Source organism: Macrobrachium nipponense, chromosome 47 (assembly GCF_015104395.2).
Source record: "Macrobrachium nipponense isolate FS-2020 chromosome 47, ASM1510439v2, whole genome shotgun sequence".
Taxonomy (NCBI): domain Eukaryota; kingdom Metazoa; phylum Arthropoda; class Malacostraca; order Decapoda; family Palaemonidae; genus Macrobrachium; species Macrobrachium nipponense.
The window spans coordinates 9,735,470-9,752,539 of record NC_087222.1 but is presented as its reverse complement, the minus strand read 5'-3'; the positions used below and the strand labels follow the sequence as shown (position 1 = coordinate 9,752,539).

The 17,070-nt window shown below is 35.4% G+C and overlaps 1 protein-coding gene across 1 annotated transcript in view; it reads right to left on the bottom strand.

Annotated features, from left to right (window-relative positions):
* Positions 1-10,624: 10,624 nt before the first annotated feature.
* LOC135204697 (zinc finger protein 239-like) overlaps positions 10,625-17,070 on the bottom strand; it is an 86,266-nt gene continuing 79,820 nt past the window's right edge. The window contains exon 2 of the mRNA XM_064234853.1: positions 10,625-12,116. Coding sequence (XP_064090923.1) covers positions 11,107-12,039 — 933 coding nt within the window. The 5' untranslated portion in view covers positions 12,040-12,116 and the 3' untranslated portion in view covers positions 10,625-11,106. The remainder of the gene's footprint in view (positions 12,117-17,070) is intronic.

Below are 17,070 nucleotides of genomic sequence, written 5' to 3'. Positions count from 1 at the left end.
GACATTGAGTCAACAGGCCTCGCAGTAACTCCTCTGTTTCCCAGTTTTTTGTTCTTTCCTTCCAAAGGCCTTGTGCCCTTTTGTTATATGTAATATAATCTAGATGTAGATATTAGTATAATTATCCTAGGTTATATAAGTATATGTAATATCATAGTATTATTAGCCAAAGTATAGGGATAATAAATAATATTATATAGATATATGAGGTATATTATATAATGTATATATGTAATAATGTAATAATCTAATATAGATTATGTCTAGTATATCTATATATATGTATATTATATATATATATATATATATATCTATATATATATTCTATATATATCTATAATGTAAATATATATATATATATAATATAGTATATAATAATCTATTTTGTATGTATATATATGTTGTATATATATCTATGTATATTATATATACTATATGTATAATATTATTGTAATAATACTATATATAAATATCTATACTAATTATATGCTTATATACCTATCTTATTAACATGGCAGACTATATATTATCTAAATAGAATAATATTATATATATAATACTAAAATTGTATATGGATATAATATAATATTTATACTCATAATCACATATTAAATGTTGTCTATAAGGAATATATTTTAGCATTATACGATATATAATATATATAAGGTGGAGTTGTGGTGGTATATAATACTAATATTAACATTATATATATTATAAATATCTATGTAATTATATATAGTTATATGTATAATCTATTATGTAAAATAATATTATATATATCTATATATAAATAATTGGTATAGATAATGATATTATAGTATATATATATATTTATAGATATCTATATATATATAAAGAAATAGGATATATGTCTTAAATTAATATTATATGTATTATAATATATGAATTTATTATTGTAATATAGGGTATATATATATCGTATCTATATAGGTACTGGTATATAGGAATATATCTATCTATATTTAATATATAATTATATATATCTATTATAATAATATATATATCATATTCGGAATAGGAAATTTATACTACTGTATATATATAATAATATATTAAATTATATTATATATATATTATTATTCAATCCATATCTAATATAGATATATCCTCTCTTCTCGTCTCTCTCTTCTATATAAATGTATATATAACCTATATCTCGTGTTTTATATCTATTACTAGTATATATCTAATTTAATTTCTAATATATATATGTATTAACTGCATATATATATATTACTATACGATAATATTATTATAGTATATATATATATAGGGGGGATATATATTCTATATATATATATTATACTATGTATAATTATATAGTTATAGTCATATATTATATAATCTATATTATCTATATTAGATATCTATATATTATATAGATATATATATTAATCTATAAATTATATAATATAATACTATAATATACGCTATTATCGTTAATTTATAATAATAATTTTATATATTAATATAATCTATATAATTATTATCTATTATATATCTATAAATATATAGATGGGATTAATCTAAATATAGTTAAAAAATAATATTAATAATATTCTAAATAATATATATTATTATAGTTATTCTATTAATTATAATAGATTGTCTATTTATATTAATATACTATTATTATATTATATATGTATGAGCTATTAAATTAAATTTATATATATATATCTATAAACTATTATAGATCATTATATATATTATTTATGTATAATCTAATTTATTTTATATATAGATTTATATATATATTATATAAATATATTATAGATTCATCTATTAATTATCTATATTATCGTAAGTATAATTGGATAATATTATCTTAATTGTATTTATCCGTTATATTGAATAATGAATATATCTATATATATCTTATTTATATTAATATTATATTAGATATCTATATATATAGGATTAAACTTATATCTATTATATTCTTATCTATATTAATACCGTATAATATATTGTATAACTTCTAATTAATAGAATTCAATATGATAATAATACACCATGTTATAATATTATAAAAATCTATATAATCATAATATTATATATCTATAAAAATATTAATATTAATGTATCTAAGCTTCTTCTGTCTCGTCCCTCTCCTCTCATCTCCTCTCTCTCTCTCTCTATATATATATATCTAATATATACTAGGTACTTATCTTTTTTTTAATATATCTATATATATCCTCTCTCTCTAACATATAAATATATCATCGTATATACATATATATCTATATATATATAAAATATATATTATATATATATTTATATATATATAATATATATATAATATATAGTTATATCTATATCATATTTTATATAATATATATAATATATATAATATAAATCTACTATAATAATAATATATATATATATATATATTATATATATAAATCTATTTATTAATATTATATTTTTGTTCTTTCAAAAATGCATATATCCCCTCTTAGACTGTATAAAATGTTATGTAGATTTTGGCAACATTTTTTCAGATTCCTAGCTAGCTTAGAATTAGGATGTTTTAAATGTGTGTTCAGAGTTTGCATAACATAATGTAAAAGAATATATAATGTAGTATGAGAAGAGAGAGAGATTTGCTTTGTCCATTCGAAACTAGGATTGTTTCCTTAACCTGTCAACACGTTTGATTAGAGACCTCGAGGTCTCCGCTGTGTTTTGGGATTTCTCTCATCACGTCTGTTTCAATCGAGTCGTGTCTCTGTTGAGCAGAATCGTCTCATACGCGTATGTCTTTGCCGAGTACCACGTGCAGATTTCACATTTTATCTGTAAAGTTGCGTCAGATTTCGAAGCTTCTTGAAAAAATTATTGCCCAAAACGTTTTGTGTCATCTCCACTGCCCAGCTCTTATGCGAAATGAAAGATTTCATTCGGGCTTAATACCTCAAACCGTTCACATCTCTCTCTCTCTCTGCCTCGCCATAACTGATATTAACGTAACGTAAAATGGTCACTCGTAAATTGTAGATTTCAGATTTGATATTTCTTAGAGTTTATTTAGTGTTATTTAGTGTTTTTTGTGGAATCTGAACAAACATTTTACAAGTGTGTGTAACGGCGCCTATTTCTGTGAATTGGTGAATTTTTTGAAGAAAGAAGTTGGTATACCAAGGTAAAGTATGTTATATTTTTATTAGTTGCAACTAATAACTAATAGTCAGTGGTTTGGTAAGAAACTAATATCTAATGGTTATGATGGTTTGGTAAAAACTGATAACTATTGGTTACAATGGTTTAGAGAACGAATAACTAATGGTTACAATGGTTTGAGTGAAAAGATTTACATTTTTATACATTGCAAATTTTTGTGTTTTGTGTTTGTTTCATTTGAAGTGCATTTATACATTTTCTTATTGAAGTGATTTTTATGTTTTGTGCATTTACCCATTTTCTTATTGAAGTGTCTCTTTTTATTTTATATTCAGTGTGATTAATACTTTTTGCAATTTTGGTATTTTCCACATTTTTCTGTGTTTTCATTTGCATTCACAATTTAATTAACTTAGTTATTTTCATTACTTAATTGTTGCACATTTAATTAAATTTAACACTTGTGAATTAATTTGCATTTACTTAGAATTCTTTCAAGTTTTATTATTGTGTAGCCCTTGTGAATTAATTTCCAAATTTCAATTATTGCCTAACACTTTTGAATTTTGATTGAATTAATTTTCTTGAATTTAGTGATAAATTAATTTTGATTTAATTTTAATTAATTTAATTCAAGAATTAATTAACCTTTACTTTGTTTTCAAGTAACAGTAATTTTCCCTGATATTGTGAATTTCACTTATAAATTTTGAGTTTAATAATAAATTTTTGTATTCAAAATTGTTAAAAGTACTTCATTTCTAACCAGTATATTTGCATATGATTATGATTAGTTTAGGTAGAAACAGAGTGGTAATTGATCTGTTTTCCTTCAATTTACTTGAAGTGACTTAGAACCAGGGAAGTACTTAGACTTCTGAAATCAGGGAAATACTTAGACTTTTAAAGTTGTTGATGGAGGATGCCCTTTGATTAATTTAATTACTTACAAGATTACCTCACACCTATTTTGATGAACTTAGTCTGATTTTCTGCAATACTGGTAAGTTGTTAAGGGATCACTGTTGCCTTTAGAGTATTCAGTCGTTTAGTACCTGTGATGAGGGTTCAGGTGTCTGGCTGTTGTGAGGTAACAATTAATGAATGGTAAGTGTAGTAACCAGATACTTGGCACTTCGTCACAATATATATTATATATATATATATATATATATATAATATATATATATATATATATATATATACATATATATATATATATATATATATATATATATATATATATATATATATATATATATCTATGTATGTTCGATTGTTATAATATGGAATCTTGGTTAACATCCTTAAAAGCTTTGATAGAACACAGACCTCTGCTTTTGTAAACATTGCTCTTACCTGACTTTGCAATGTTTGCTTACAGTATCAGCAGATATTTGGGACACTTATTTCACAAGAGAAAATATGAAAACTTCTAACACTGTGTAGCAACTGTATCTGTAGGTTAAGCTGGCTATGACAGCACAGGAGCTTGTTCTTAAATCTGCCTGTACGTAATTTGTAGAGAAACCCATAAGTCTATACAGTTGATTAAAAGGTTTATGTTGTTGCAAAAATATCTAAAATTGCTGGTTAATATTATACCTGCATGGAGAGAGAGGGAGAGAGAGAGGCTGAGAGAGAGAGAGAGAGAGAGAGGGAGCGAGAGAGAGATAGAGAGAGAGAGAGAGAGAGAGAGAGAGAGAGAGAGAGATAAGTGCTGTGTCTCAGCAAAGGAGAGAGATAAGTGAATGGATTGTAGTTTAGGCCAAAGGCAAGCACTAGAACCTATGAGTTTATTCAGCATTGGAAAGGAAATTAAGAGTAGGTAGGTTTGAAAGATGTAACAGAAGGAGAATCCTAATAGTTGCAATATAAAACTCATTGCATTAAGCCCAGAGGTCTGGCAGTTGCAACATCCCATGGATTCCTTACTCAGCTCTTCCAGACCAGGAAGGTATTCACAGGTGGGGAGAACCAACCAGTCGGTTCAGAGAATTTCCCAGACTCCCCCAACCAATACGTAACTCTCCTATATTCATGTAGGAACAAAAACAAATTCTTAAGTAATTTGTATTTTCGTAACATAATAACCTGAAGGTCTTTACATTTACAGCCCACTTCAGCCACCCCTCATTCTGGTACCTAATCCAAAAGGCAAAGTGGAGTACAGCGTGACGAGTGGCACAGCTCCCCCCCCCTACCATTGGTAGTTAATGACCATTACTGAAAGTTTAACAGACGGTTCAACTTGTGTCTGCAGGCTAAACCACGAAGTAAAGAACTTCAGGTTTGTATGTTTGGAAATAAAAAAATTACTTTGATAAAGCAGTTGATTCCAGAGCCACTGACTCCTGCTGCAAGAGGGCAACTTCCTCTGCACAGAGCTGGTCTAGCTACAGACCTGGGCATAAACGAACCAGGTCCAGGTCAACATTTTTGGTCGGCTGTGGCCTCCCTGAGGACACATAGAAATGCTTCTGACTTGTTCCTCCTGGTATAACCCCAGGAGGTTGAGGGGACAGTCGAGAGAGGCGTAGCACTCTTCCTGGAGCTGCTGGAGACCTAAGCCCTGACAGGAAAAGAAGGCTGTGCACAGTCATTAGCCAGCAGTAATGACATCTGCACCGGTCTGGGATAGCGGATCCATTCACACAAATGTGCACTGGGATTGACCCAGGGAGAGCTGACGCATTCACGCAAATGTGCACGAGAGTTGTCTCGGGGGGAGCAATCGTGCAAATCGGGCATGAACGTGGTATGATCTTCTTTGAGGCCGTGGCCTCTACAAGTGAAGACTGGACAGGGGACGTCCTCGTCACTTTAACAGGTGAGCTTACCCGTTGGTCAACTTCACCTTTTTGAGACCGCAGCACTCTCTCCTTGTGGGACAGTGCAGGGGGTGAGGCAGCACCTGCAAGCTGTTGGCTCACTCTCTTTTACTAACCATGAGCACTCATCGATGTCACAAGTCTCTGGGACCCTGTGCAATGGTAGTAGAACCTTTACCAGTCTGTGAATAGGACTTTTCCCAAACTGGTATTGGTGCCACAGGCCTTCGTGGAGACCCACATACATGCAACATCCATGGAAGAGCACGTAACATTTGCAGAGGAGGAAGATTCTTTACTCTCACTAGAATGTGACTTCTGGAGACCACTCTTGGTGACATGGGTATCTGTGGAGGCCTGTGCGCCTGTTGTTCACACATCACGGGGGTGTGAAGAACCCTGTGGCTTGGTTCCGGTGTCCGTGGACATACAAGAGCATGCGACAGATCCCTATACCTTTTCCAAAGAAATAGGCAACATGTATGAAGGCCTACAGGTCTTATGGTAGGGAGTAGCGACTTTCTTCTTCCTCTGGTCTGCCTATGCAACAGGGCCTTGGGAAGAACAAGGGGAGGAGGCTCTGGAACATGACGAAGATGATGACAATGACGGTGAACAGTGATGTCTCTTCCATGAGCTCTTTTTTGTGCCTCGTTGGTACTTCCCCACCAAGGCTTGGAGGGGGACATACCCAGAGTAGGAGTAAGTTGGAAGGAGCATGGGGGTCAACTTGACCAAGATTGCATGCACGACCTTGGTGGGCATGGCTGTGATCATGGATCCTGTTGACCTGAGATGGGAGATCAACCCTCAGACTGAAGGCTCCCCGGAGATCCCTGGGGAGGGCCAGAGCTCCCTAAGCTTCCCTCAACAAATCTTGTATCACCCTCAACCCTGAAAAAGTTGGGTTAAATGAAGCTTTCTCCAGTCGTTCTGAAGGGGATTTCTCCACACCTGACGAATGGAGACAGCCTGCGAGTTGTCATCTTGGTCCATCGTCACTCCCTGCAGACTCTCCATCAACAGAGCAATAGGAGATCATGAAGGAGTTACTTCTCACTGAGAGGGAGCAGCAACTGGAGGCAGTTTCATGGGGAGAAGGAAGGAACAATAAGGATTGGCAACCCTCGGCATCACTGAAGGCGTGTCTCCCTTTGATGATGTGAGGGAAGCCTTCCTCTTGTATTTCCTTTTCTGCACAAACTTCATCCATTACTCCTAAGACCAATCATGACACTCAGGACAAGGACTCGTCTGGTTCCACTCATGCCGGCGGCAATGAGTGCATCAGGTGTGAGGATCAGCTTCATAAGAGGAGAAGAAGGGATGGCAAGGAACATTCCCTATGCCAGGGCAGTGCCACATGGCATGAGACCTTCCCTCCTTAGGCTGTGATAAGTCATGGGTTTCCACAATTGCAATCACAAATCCCAAAATATATCAAACACAATAACACCAAACAATCACACAGGAAAAACTAGGATCAGTGAGTCACAGTGAGGAAAACCAATTTGCTGGACAGATGAGCAAGATGTGTGCACCCCAACAAATGTCCAGGTGGAAGGGTAAGAGTATCCAACCCACTGCCAGTAGTTAACTACCTAACAACCTTGTTAAGAATTAAATGGCCAGTTTCCAGTTCCACTGAAGGTGTTTCCATATGTAAAGAAAGAGGGTTTGTGTTTGTGTAGGAACAATTTGCTAATCTGAGTCCATCCCCCAGATGACAATATGTAGTAGTCCTGTGTTTTGAAAAATTTTGTTTTATTCTTTTCTAGGAAAGGCCCTTGAAGATGATTATTTCTCAGGTTATGGGAAAATCTGTTTTTATTCAATACAAGGTCACTTTAATGGTAGTTATAAATAAAAAGTACATTAATATGATGATACTTCAACATTTACTTGAAACTGTAAAGAGTCAGTTGCAAAAATGTCCAGGATGTGTTTTACAGTGTACAAAAATAAGTGTACAAAATTACATCTGGTTTTATACAAAACATTGGAGCATTTTAGCTTATCACATGCTGTAAGGTAATTCAAATAGTATTCAATACTTCACATGAGAAACATATGCAATACTGTACAAGGTAAGACTGGAAACTGATCAAGTTGACAATACAAGACTTCCGATGCAAAGGAATTACTTAAGGTCTCTAGTACTTACACACCAGACACACACACACTTAGTTTCGGCACTGATCAGGTACATAAGATACATAAACCATCACTAGGACTTACATACAGGACATGCATAACAGTCCCTGATTTCTTTAGTCAACGGACAAAGTGAGGACTTATGAAATAAATGTCCAAGAAGGACCTTACGTTGTAATGGTGTATGGTCATACTGAAGGCAGCTTATAATTTACCTGTACTGAGTGAGGGCTGGCATTCTAATCATTTGTGTTGAACTATCTTGCAAGACTCATATAATTACTTTATATTTAATTGTCTGGCATTTACCAGATTCATTCTTTACTCACAGTTGTTCACTTGTTTTCAACCTTTTTGTGAAATAGATAAGCTGTGGTGTGGATGTGCCCTATGATTATTTTTATGGGTAAAAAATGCTTTCTCACATTCCTGGCATTAACCTCTCATTAATCCACATTTGCAAGGACTGGAGCACCCAAATATATATGTATATGTATATATATATATATATATATATATATATATATATATATATATATATATATATATATATATATATATGTAAAAAATAAAAATGAATAATAAACCCCTCCTGTATAGTTGGCAACAATGCATGGGCAGAAAATGCAATAATAACATTGTTAACAGCCACATAGCACACTGAGAAAGGGGTATTGTGAAGGTGGTAGGCTGGGGTAAGCACTGCGGGGGGAGATTTTGCGACAGTGTGTTTATGGGGGGAGGGATGCCAGGAGAGCTTATTGGGGAAGACTGGGCAAGACTTTCTCTCTTTGGGAACTTTCACAATCATTGGCTCAAAAGCAAAATTGTCATGACACATAATTTCTTTTATTACTTTAGAGTGGCTGAGAGTCATGACTATGTCATAGAAGTTTTGATCTCTCGTTGGCTGATTGTGTTAGTCTCCCATTCTCACTCTCTTCCATTTCCACCTCTGAGGGATAACTCCAAAAGTTACAATGTATTTATGACTTAAATTTATGAACAAATTTGTTTTATATTAAGCAAGGGATTTTCTCAAGTTGCAACACCAGTGAACTGAAAAACTTGGAACACATTACAAAATAACATATCAGTATAAACTGCCAAGTCATGTTGCATAAAAAATGTTCTTACTTATCAGTGTCTGTCTTTGCATGCACATATATAATATATACCATACTTGTGTTCATTTAAGTGCTACATATAACCATCTGCATCATACTGAAGTCAGTTACAATACACACTTGCTGTGTGCTTGCTTGCCATTCTCTTTCTCTCCCTGGGTTATTCTTTATTGTTTATATTATATGGTATGACATACAAAACTTTCGGAGTCCTTCCTTGATGATCACCTACAACTTGGGCAATCATACATCTCTAGTTGAAACCTTGGGTAAACATTTAATGCAATATGCTCAATGTTAAACACAATTATATAAATCACAATCTATCATGAAACATTACCTCATCATCGTATGATCATGCACAATGCAACAGAAAGGAAGTAACCAGATACTACAGTACTGATATAACTGGTTGCAGAGGAGTAATTTACATGTAATCAACATAGAAACTGAACATTTTACAATGTAAATTTAATTGTATAGTAATGTACTTCAAGGTATTGCCTGTCCATACAACACAAACAAAAGACCAGGTACAGTATTGCTTTTGTTCTTGTTCACTTGTCATCCAGTCCTAACTGGTCAATTAGAATGCATTGGGGGAAACAGTTACTTCATAACCATATCATAAGTCAAAGAGACAGCAAAATGATTAACTATTGCATTTAGATCTCGTTTGCTGCTTATTCAGTTGTAACCATTTAAAAACTACTGTAGTACATGATATCTTTAAGTCTCTCTCTCTCTCTCTCTCATCACTATAAAGGTTTAAAAGGTCTTGTTATCAATTAGGTAAATGTGAAGTGTAAACTTTCTTTTTAGTCTTTAAAGGTTTTGCATCTCTCTCTCTCTCTCCCACATTGCCAGCATTCAAGGATTGACTTCCATTCCTTAGAGAACCCAGTGAGTGTTGCTTGGTTTCTATAAACTGCTCACATTCAGAGCAAGAACTCTGACATGCAGTACATGAAAAAGTTAATATCCTTTAATGGAATGTAATTAACATCAATCAGTCGTTTCAGTAAATATGGTGTGATATAAATTTAAAAGTTGTTTCAGCCAATAATATACAATTGCCTAAGCCCAAGTAGCTTAAGATGTAATGCTGTGATACATCTGTAATAAGATTTGAGTGAAAAGCTTATTAGATTTTTAATTAATGTGGCGGTAACAAAATGCAGTACAAAATAGCAGCTACTTTCTAAAAAATAAGCTTGTGTTGACGTACATGTGCTTGTACATACATGTATGCATCATGATGCTGGAAAAAAGAGATTTTCCAGGTTTGCCACAAGTAAACAGTTCTGGCAATGTGAACAGGTATGAGAGAGAGAGAGAGAGAGAGATGAGGAGAGAGACGAGAGAGAGAGAGAGAGAGAGAGAGAGAGAGAGAGAGAGAATATCAAGATTAATTTTTTGTATACATTTATTCAGATGACATTATTGTACAGTTTGTTTTTTCATTATGTGTACAGCACAGTAATGTAGTGTATTCTATATTGTTTATTAGCACATACTGTACAGTACTGTAGTCACAAAACAGGCCAAAATATGAAGAATAAATTAATAATCTTCATATACTAATCAATTATATGGATACTTATTTACTGTTAAAAGTAGCTTATATCTTTGCACCATTAACTGCAATCTGCATATTACAAAATCATTAAAAGTAACACTTGGCTAACCCACTAACACTGTCTCTGTAATCACCCGTCTCCCGCCAGGTGGCACTGGAATGTTTATTTTCTTTAAGTCTGATCAGCTTGGGGCAGTCTTCCATTGGTATTGCCATGGTCTCTTCAATTTTATTAGCTAGTTCCTCTTCCAGTGCCCGCTGTTCTGGGTCAAGCTCCTGTATGAGTTCTCATGTGTCTTTTGAGTTGACTTTGAAGAGAAAAACTTCTTTGACACATAGAGCAAGTATATGGTTTCCCTCCAGTATGAGTTCTCATGTGTCTTGTGAATGTACTTAAATCAGAAAAACTTCTTTGACATGTAGTGCAGGTATACGGTTTCTCTCCTGTATGAGTTCTCATGTGTTTTGTGAGAGTGCTTGAATCGGAAAAACTTCTTTGACATAAAAAGCAAGAGTATGGTTTCTCTCCTGTATGAGTTCTCATGTGTCTTTTGAGTTGACTTTGTCGAGAAAAATGTCTTTGACAAATAGAGCAAGTGAACTGTTTCTCTCCTGTATGAGTTCTCACGTGTACTTTGAGACTATTTTGCTGAGAAAAACTTCTATGACATATACAGCAACTATATGGTTTCTCTCCTGTATGAGTTCTCATGTGTATTGTGAGATTGCTTAATTGAGAAAAACTACTTGCACATCTACAGCAAATATATGGTTTCTCTCCTGTATGAGTTCTCATGTGTCTTTTAAGATGACTTTGAAGAGAAAAACTTCTTTGACATATAGAGCAAGTATATGGTTTCTCTCCAGTATGAGTTCTCATGTGAGATTTCAATTCGTACATCCGTGAAAATGTCCTTTGGCATTCAGCACAAGTTATTTGCTTCCCTACTATGCTGCTTCTTCCCAAATATCTATTTTCTTCTGCAATACAGATCCTCTTCTTTCCGCATCCATCATCACACTTACCAGATTGGGATGAACAGTTCACATTAAATTCACCATTGTCAAAAAATTCTGGTTCTGCCTTGACTTCTAAGGGGTCTGCAAGTGAAGAGCCTTCCCCTGTGTTTTCAGTTAGACCCTCCTCTAAATTCTCCTCTTCTTTGATTAACAGCAATAGTGACGATTTTTCAGCTTCCATTTTCACAGGCTGTTCTCTGTGCAATACTCAATCCTAGTTAGGAGCTGATGAAAGTTTCCTCTACTTGGAATAGTACCCTGAAATGAAATAAACAATCTGAGAAAGACATGTTCTGAATAGCAGTATTCATAACAACTCTAAGATAAGCATTTTCGGGGAAAACAAACACCACAATGCAATGATTATCTGGACAAATTTGTCTCAAAAGAAATAAAACAGCATCCTTGGATCTGTTTGGAATCAACAAATTTACTCAGGCCAAAGTTGGTCCACAATTCAGCCATCTTCTGCTATACATCAAATTCCTGACTTACTCTAATTTTGGCCATCACACTTACAGCATCTATCTTTCATGAGTTGGGAATATTATAAATCTATGTACAGAAGAATGGCTTTATTCGCTTACTCAGGGAGTAAGCCTACAAACTACTTTGTTGTTGTTCTTGTTGGGGATTAAGAACGGTCGAAAGAGGAGCCAAAAACAGTCCGAAAAAAGTTTTTTGTGTTGAGTTAAAGTTACAGGAATTTTAGGATAGGAGATTTATAATTTATTTATTAGAATGAAAATGTAAAAAAATAATGAAGCAGGCAAAAGCGCAGTTCAAACTTGTTCTTAAGCACTGCAGGTTAAATGAAAAACAACTAAGAGCTGATGCAATGTCTAGAAACTTAGAATCTGGTGATTATCCTCGTCTTTGGAAAGATATCCCGTCTTTAAATCCCAAAACTAAAAAGCTATCACAGAGTAAGGGAAGCAGTCGGAGATGAGGCTATTGCAAGTATGTGGGGCGATCACTTCAACAATATCCTGAATTGCATAAATGATCAAGATTCCCAAAGCGATGTAGATAACCTTACTGACAACATTCAATTCCATTTTGCAGACCATATCATGCCAGGTAACATCAGCGATGCCATGAACAGCCTACCTAATAATAAATCGCCCGGCTGTGATGGTCTTCCCGCAGAGGCTTTCAAATTCTGCCATCCGATAATTTACATTTTGCTAGCTGCCCTATTCAATGCTTGCATAATTCACCAGTTTCTTCCAGACTCCTTACTCTTAGTTCACATGATACCATTAATCAAAAACAAGCTAAAGGATGCAGCTGACCCTGGCAACTACTGGCCAATTGCAATCACAACGATCGCATTGAAGATACTTGAGTTGGTTCTTCTAGTGAGACTTCTCCCCTTTCTACACACCACTGACAACCAGTTTGGGTTTAAAGCAAACCACTAAACTGACACCTACATACTGACATCTACATACTGAAAGAATTGCTGAACTACTACCTATCATCAGCCTCTCCTGTTTTCCTTTGTTTTGTACTTGTGAGAAAAGCATTTGACAGAGTAAATTACCTGAAGCTCTTCCTGAAGCTGCATAAAAAGGGCACACCCCTATATTTAATTGGCATTTTACATTAATGGCTCTCCACACAGCAATTCTGTCAAATGGGGTAAAGTATTATCGTACACCTTCAGCTCCCTAAACGGGCTTCGGCAAGGGGGCATTCTCTCTCCATACCTGTTTAATACGTACACAGATGCCTTGAATGTCAAACTGAACTCACTCCCAATCGGATGCACTGTCAATGAAACAACTATAAACAACCTCTGTTACGCCGACAATATGGTTCTGATTTTCCCATCAGTGCAAGGTCTCCAACGACTCATCGACTCTTGCCGCCAATATGCAGAGGAATTTGATATAACCTACAATGAAACCAAGACATAGTGCATGTCGCAGCTCCCGAGATCGCTTAAGCATATTGCAGAACCACAAATTTTACTTGGAAACCATCGGCTGGAATTTGTGCACAAATTTCTGTATTTGGGTCACATTATCATTGACGACCTAAAAGATACGGCAGACCTAGAACAGAGGCGTCATAAACTATGTGTAACTGGCAACATGATTGCAAGGAGGTTTGCCTTCTGTCACTGAGACGTGAAAACTGCTGCTCTTCCGCTCGTACTGCTACAGTATCTATGAGTGTTCCCTCTGGACGAACTATACAAGAGAGACCATGAGACGTATCACTGTTGTGCACAATGACACTCTGAGATGCCAGACGTCTGGTAACCCGAGTGAGAAACAGCAGCAACTCGCTCATACAAAGCATCCTTAGGAGTGAAGCAAGAAGAAACTCTAAATTGTGGGAAAGATGGGAAAATGAGGCCTTTGTCCCTTAAAGGACTTAATCTCTGTATTGGCAAGATGTCATCTGCAGATTTTGTCATTATTATATTTATTGCTATTTTACTTTTTCATTATTACTGTGATTACTATCAAGTTAAAGTTTTTTACATTCAATTTTCGTATTTAGCCCTCTGGACCTGACTACTGTAACCACCTAAGGTCTCTAGTTGAAATTTAAGTTATATAATCTGTTATAACTCTCAATAAATTTTTTTTATCACCAATATTATTACTGTTATTACCAGTATTATGATTACTATCTTTTATGCTACCTCAGCTATTTTCTGGATAAGTGCCGATTATTCATTTTTTTTATCATGCTGTCTCATGTATCTAGATTGTGTATGTTACTGTCTGTATTTTGTATATTCCATGTATATGGCCCTCAGCTGAAGTATAAATATTATTATTATTATTATTATTATTATTATTATTATTATTATTATTACTATTATTATTATTATTATCATTTATACAAAATTAGCAGGTTTAAATTTATTTGGCATTCTGAATTTAGGCTATGTTTCTGTTCAATTATTTTGTATTTTCACTTATAACTAAGAATATATGAATGTGTTTAATTTGTGTCCTTTTCATTTAATCCTTGATGTTATTATGAGCAGTATAAGTATGAATATTAATTACAACAACCATTCCATGTAAAATAGGAATGGTATTTCCATAGGTAAGTTTTTAAATATACTTTCCTGGTAGTTACATATATATAGCTTTATCCCGCCGATTCGTCGCGCGGACAGCAGAAATTCAAAATTCGCGGCTATCTCCGATAGACGGTCAGGTGATCATACCTGTGCTCCCTCTATCCAGGTATTTGGAACCATTCCCATTTGCCCTCAGAAATTCCATGCCCCTGTTCTCAGAGGGGAGGAGGGAGGGACCTTTTATATATGTAACTACCAGGTAAGTATATTTAAAAACTTATTTTAAAATGAAAATACCATTTTTAAATATCTAACTTCCCTGGTAGTTACATATATATAGCTGATTGACACCTTTGGTGGTGGGTTAGAGAACTGCAACACCGTTGGGAATTCGTAAAATTATTAATCGCTACAAATAGCTGTACCAATAATCTGGTTCTTACCTGATAAGGAAGCTGGCTTCATAGTTTTCGTGCCTCATTCACCTGCATTCCTTGAGAGACCCAGCGATCCACCCAGGGGGCTGTAGAAAGTCTCTGTGGGGCTGTCACACGGTCGTCGACCTTAACATGACTAGACCACCATCCTTGCTATCCTGGCAAAGCCATGGACAATGAGCTGACCACCTGACCCACTAACACACTAAAAACACACTCCATAAAACCTAACTTAGACTTGCACCCCAGACCGTGGAAGGTTGCAACAACCTTCACAGACAACCTGTGATATCAAGTTCAAGAAAAAGCAAGGGTATAAACAAGGTTATAGGTTAGAGGCAGTAGTACCTTCTCCAACTACGGCGCCGGGGCAACGTACGGACCCAGGGACCAACAATCCTCATATTGGGTCTGTACCTCTTTGAGGTAACAATCTGCGAAGATAGACTTGCTTCGCCAGAATGTCGCTTCCAAAATCGCTTTCATAGACTTGTTGTGTCTATAAGCCATTGAAGTCGCCACAGCTCTTACTTCGTGTGCCTTGACTTTGAGGATTGGGAAGCTATTCTCGTCACAGTTCTGGTGAGCTTCCCTTATCAGATCCTTGATAAAGAACGCCAGTGCATTCTTTGACAAAGGTAACGAAGGCTTCTTCACTGAGCACCAGAGGTTGTCTGCCTGTCCTCTCATGTTTTTGGTTCTCTGCAGACAAAATTTTAGGGCCCTCACTGGACAAAGGCCTCTCTCCTTTTCCTGTCCTACTAACTGAGTTAACCCTGGTATGGTAAAGGATCTGGGCCAAGGCTGAGAAGGATTCTTGTTCTTGGCAAGAAAACCTAGTTGCAGCGAGCAGACTGCATTTTCTCCATTGAAGCCTACATTTTTGCTAAAGGCTTGCAATTCTCCTATCCTCTTGGCTGTTGCCAATGCAACCAGGAATAGGGTCTTCTTAGTGAGGTCCTTCCATGAAGCCTTGTCGAGAGGTTCAAACCTGCTCGAGGTTAGAAACATCAGGACTACATCCAAATTCCAAGAGGGGGTTGAGTTGTCCTTCCTCTTAACTGTCTCAAAGGACCTTATGAGGTCCGGAGATCCTTGTCTCCCGACACATCAATATCTCTGTGACGGAAGACGGAGGCTAGCATACTGCAGTATCCCTTGATGGTTGATACTGCTAGTTTCTCTTGGTTTCTTAAGTGTAACAGAAAATCTGCCAGTTGAGTTAGAGAGGTACTGGAAGAGGAAATGTTAATTCTGCACCATTCCCTGAACACGTCCCACTTAGACTGGTACACCTTGATTGTGGACGTCCTCCTCGCTCTTGCAATTGCTCTTGCAGCTTCCCTCGAAAAGCCCTTCGCTCTTGCCAGTTTTTCGATAGTCGAAAGGCAGTTAGATTGAGAGCGAGGAGATTTTGATGGTATCTCTCTATATGTGGCTGTCTGAGTAGATGGCTCCGACAAGGTAACGATCTAGGGGTGTCTACCAGCCACTCCATCACTTCTGTGATCCAGGGTCTCATGGGCAAAAACAGAGCTATCAGGGTCATGCGGGTGTTGGTCGACTCCCTGAACTTCTTCATGACTCTGTCTAGGATCTTGAATGGGGGGAAGGCGTACGTGTCTAGTCCTTCCCAATCCATGAGAAAGGCGTACACTGCCACTGCTTCTTGGTTTGGGACTGGCGAGCAGTAAACAGGTAACCTCTTTGTTCTCTGCGTCGCAAA